The 1,534-nt window shown below is 65.4% G+C and overlaps 1 protein-coding gene across 1 annotated transcript; it reads left to right on the plus strand.

Moving 5' to 3' along the window:
- Positions 1-481: 481 nt before the first annotated feature.
- SOX14 (SRY-box transcription factor 14) lies at positions 482-1,204 on the plus strand (the record flags this gene model as incomplete). Its single annotated transcript, XM_082625107.1, has 1 exon — positions 482-1,204. One exon carries the CDS (start codon positions 482-484, stop codon positions 1,202-1,204), a length of 723 nt encoding a protein of 240 aa, XP_082481233.1.
- Between the last annotated feature and the right edge of the window lie 330 nt (positions 1,205-1,534).

Here is a 1,534-nt window from a genome sequence, read left to right on the forward strand (position 1 = left end):
CCGCATTCTCAGCCTGGTGCTGCGCTAGGCGAGGCAGCTCCGGGAAAGCCACAGGCGCGGGGGGAGGGAGCCACGGCCGTAGACACTGGAGAGAAGAGAACCAGAGAAGGCGAAGGTGGAGAGGGGAAGAAGGAGGAGCTTCCTGCCCTCGCCAGCAAATTACCTGGCCACTCAATCCCAGAGACTCCGGTACTTGGGCCCCAGCCTCTGGTGCCGGCAGCCCCCCGGCCGGCCTCCCTCTCCTCCCCCCGCCCTTCCCGCCCCCGCTCGCCCCCCGGGGCCTGCCTAGGTGCCGAGACTGGCATGATCAGCTGAACTTTGCGGGGTGAGCGCTTCTCTCTGGCTTCCCCTCTGCGGTGCGGAGGCGAGGGGAGCGCAGAGCCCCGGCTCAGGACGGACAGACAGGCAGACCGACAACCGCGTCCAGGCTCGCCTGCAGAGCCCCCGCACTGCCCACCCCCACCGCCTAGCCTCCCGGACCATGTCCAAACCTTCAGACCACATCAAGCGACCCATGAACGCCTTCATGGTATGGTCCCGAGGCCAGCGGCGCAAGATGGCCCAGGAAAACCCCAAGATGCACAACTCAGAGATCAGCAAACGCCTAGGCGCCGAATGGAAGCTTCTGTCCGAGGCAGAGAAGCGGCCGTACATTGACGAGGCCAAGAGGCTACGCGCCCAGCACATGAAGGAGCACCCTGACTACAAGTACCGGCCGCGGCGCAAGCCCAAGAACCTGCTCAAGAAGGACAGGTATGTCTTCCCCCTGCCCTACCTGGGCGACACGGACCCGCTCAAGGCGGCCGGCCTGCCCGTGGGGGCCTCCGACGGCCTCCTGAGCGCGCCCGAGAAAGCCCGGGCCTTCTTGCCGCCCGCCTCGGCGCCCTACTCCCTGCTGGACCCCGCGCAGTTTAGCTCGAGCGCCATCCAGAAGATGGGTGAAGTGCCCCACACCTTGGCCACCGGCGCGCTGCCCTACGCGTCCACCCTGGGCTACCAGAACGGCGCTTTCGGCAGCCTCAGCTGTCCCAGCCAGCACACGCACACGCACCCGTCCCCCACCAACCCGGGCTACGTGGTGCCCTGTAACTGTACCGCCTGGTCTGCCTCCACCCTGCAGCCCCCCGTCGCCTACATCCTCTTCCCGGGCATGACCAAGACTGGCATAGACCCTTATTCGTCAGCCCACGCCACGGCCATGTAACCCCCAACCCGGCCTACCAGACCTGGAGGGCGGCCTGGAATCGGGGTCTGCACCCCGTCCGCTGCGCCTGTCCGGGGCCTGCAGATGCCTAGGGGTCAGTCCTGCTGCCAGCCCCTACCCTACCCCAGACTCTGCCTCTCTCTCTTCCACGGGGACGGTAGGGGCATCCTCCCGGACCCAAGGCGCAGACAGGTGCCAGAAACTTGCGAACGGTTATGACAGCTATACAGCTGCCCCTACCCCGACTGTCCCAAAACAAACCTCCGACTGTACCCCCTTTGGACAAAAAAGTAGGCAGTTTTGCTTTATTTATGTCCCCTTCTCTTTCCT

Source organism: Mesoplodon mirus, assembly GCF_964341445.2.
Source record: "Mesoplodon mirus genome assembly, chromosome: 6".
Lineage (NCBI taxonomy): Eukaryota > Metazoa > Chordata > Mammalia > Artiodactyla > Ziphiidae > Mesoplodon > Mesoplodon mirus.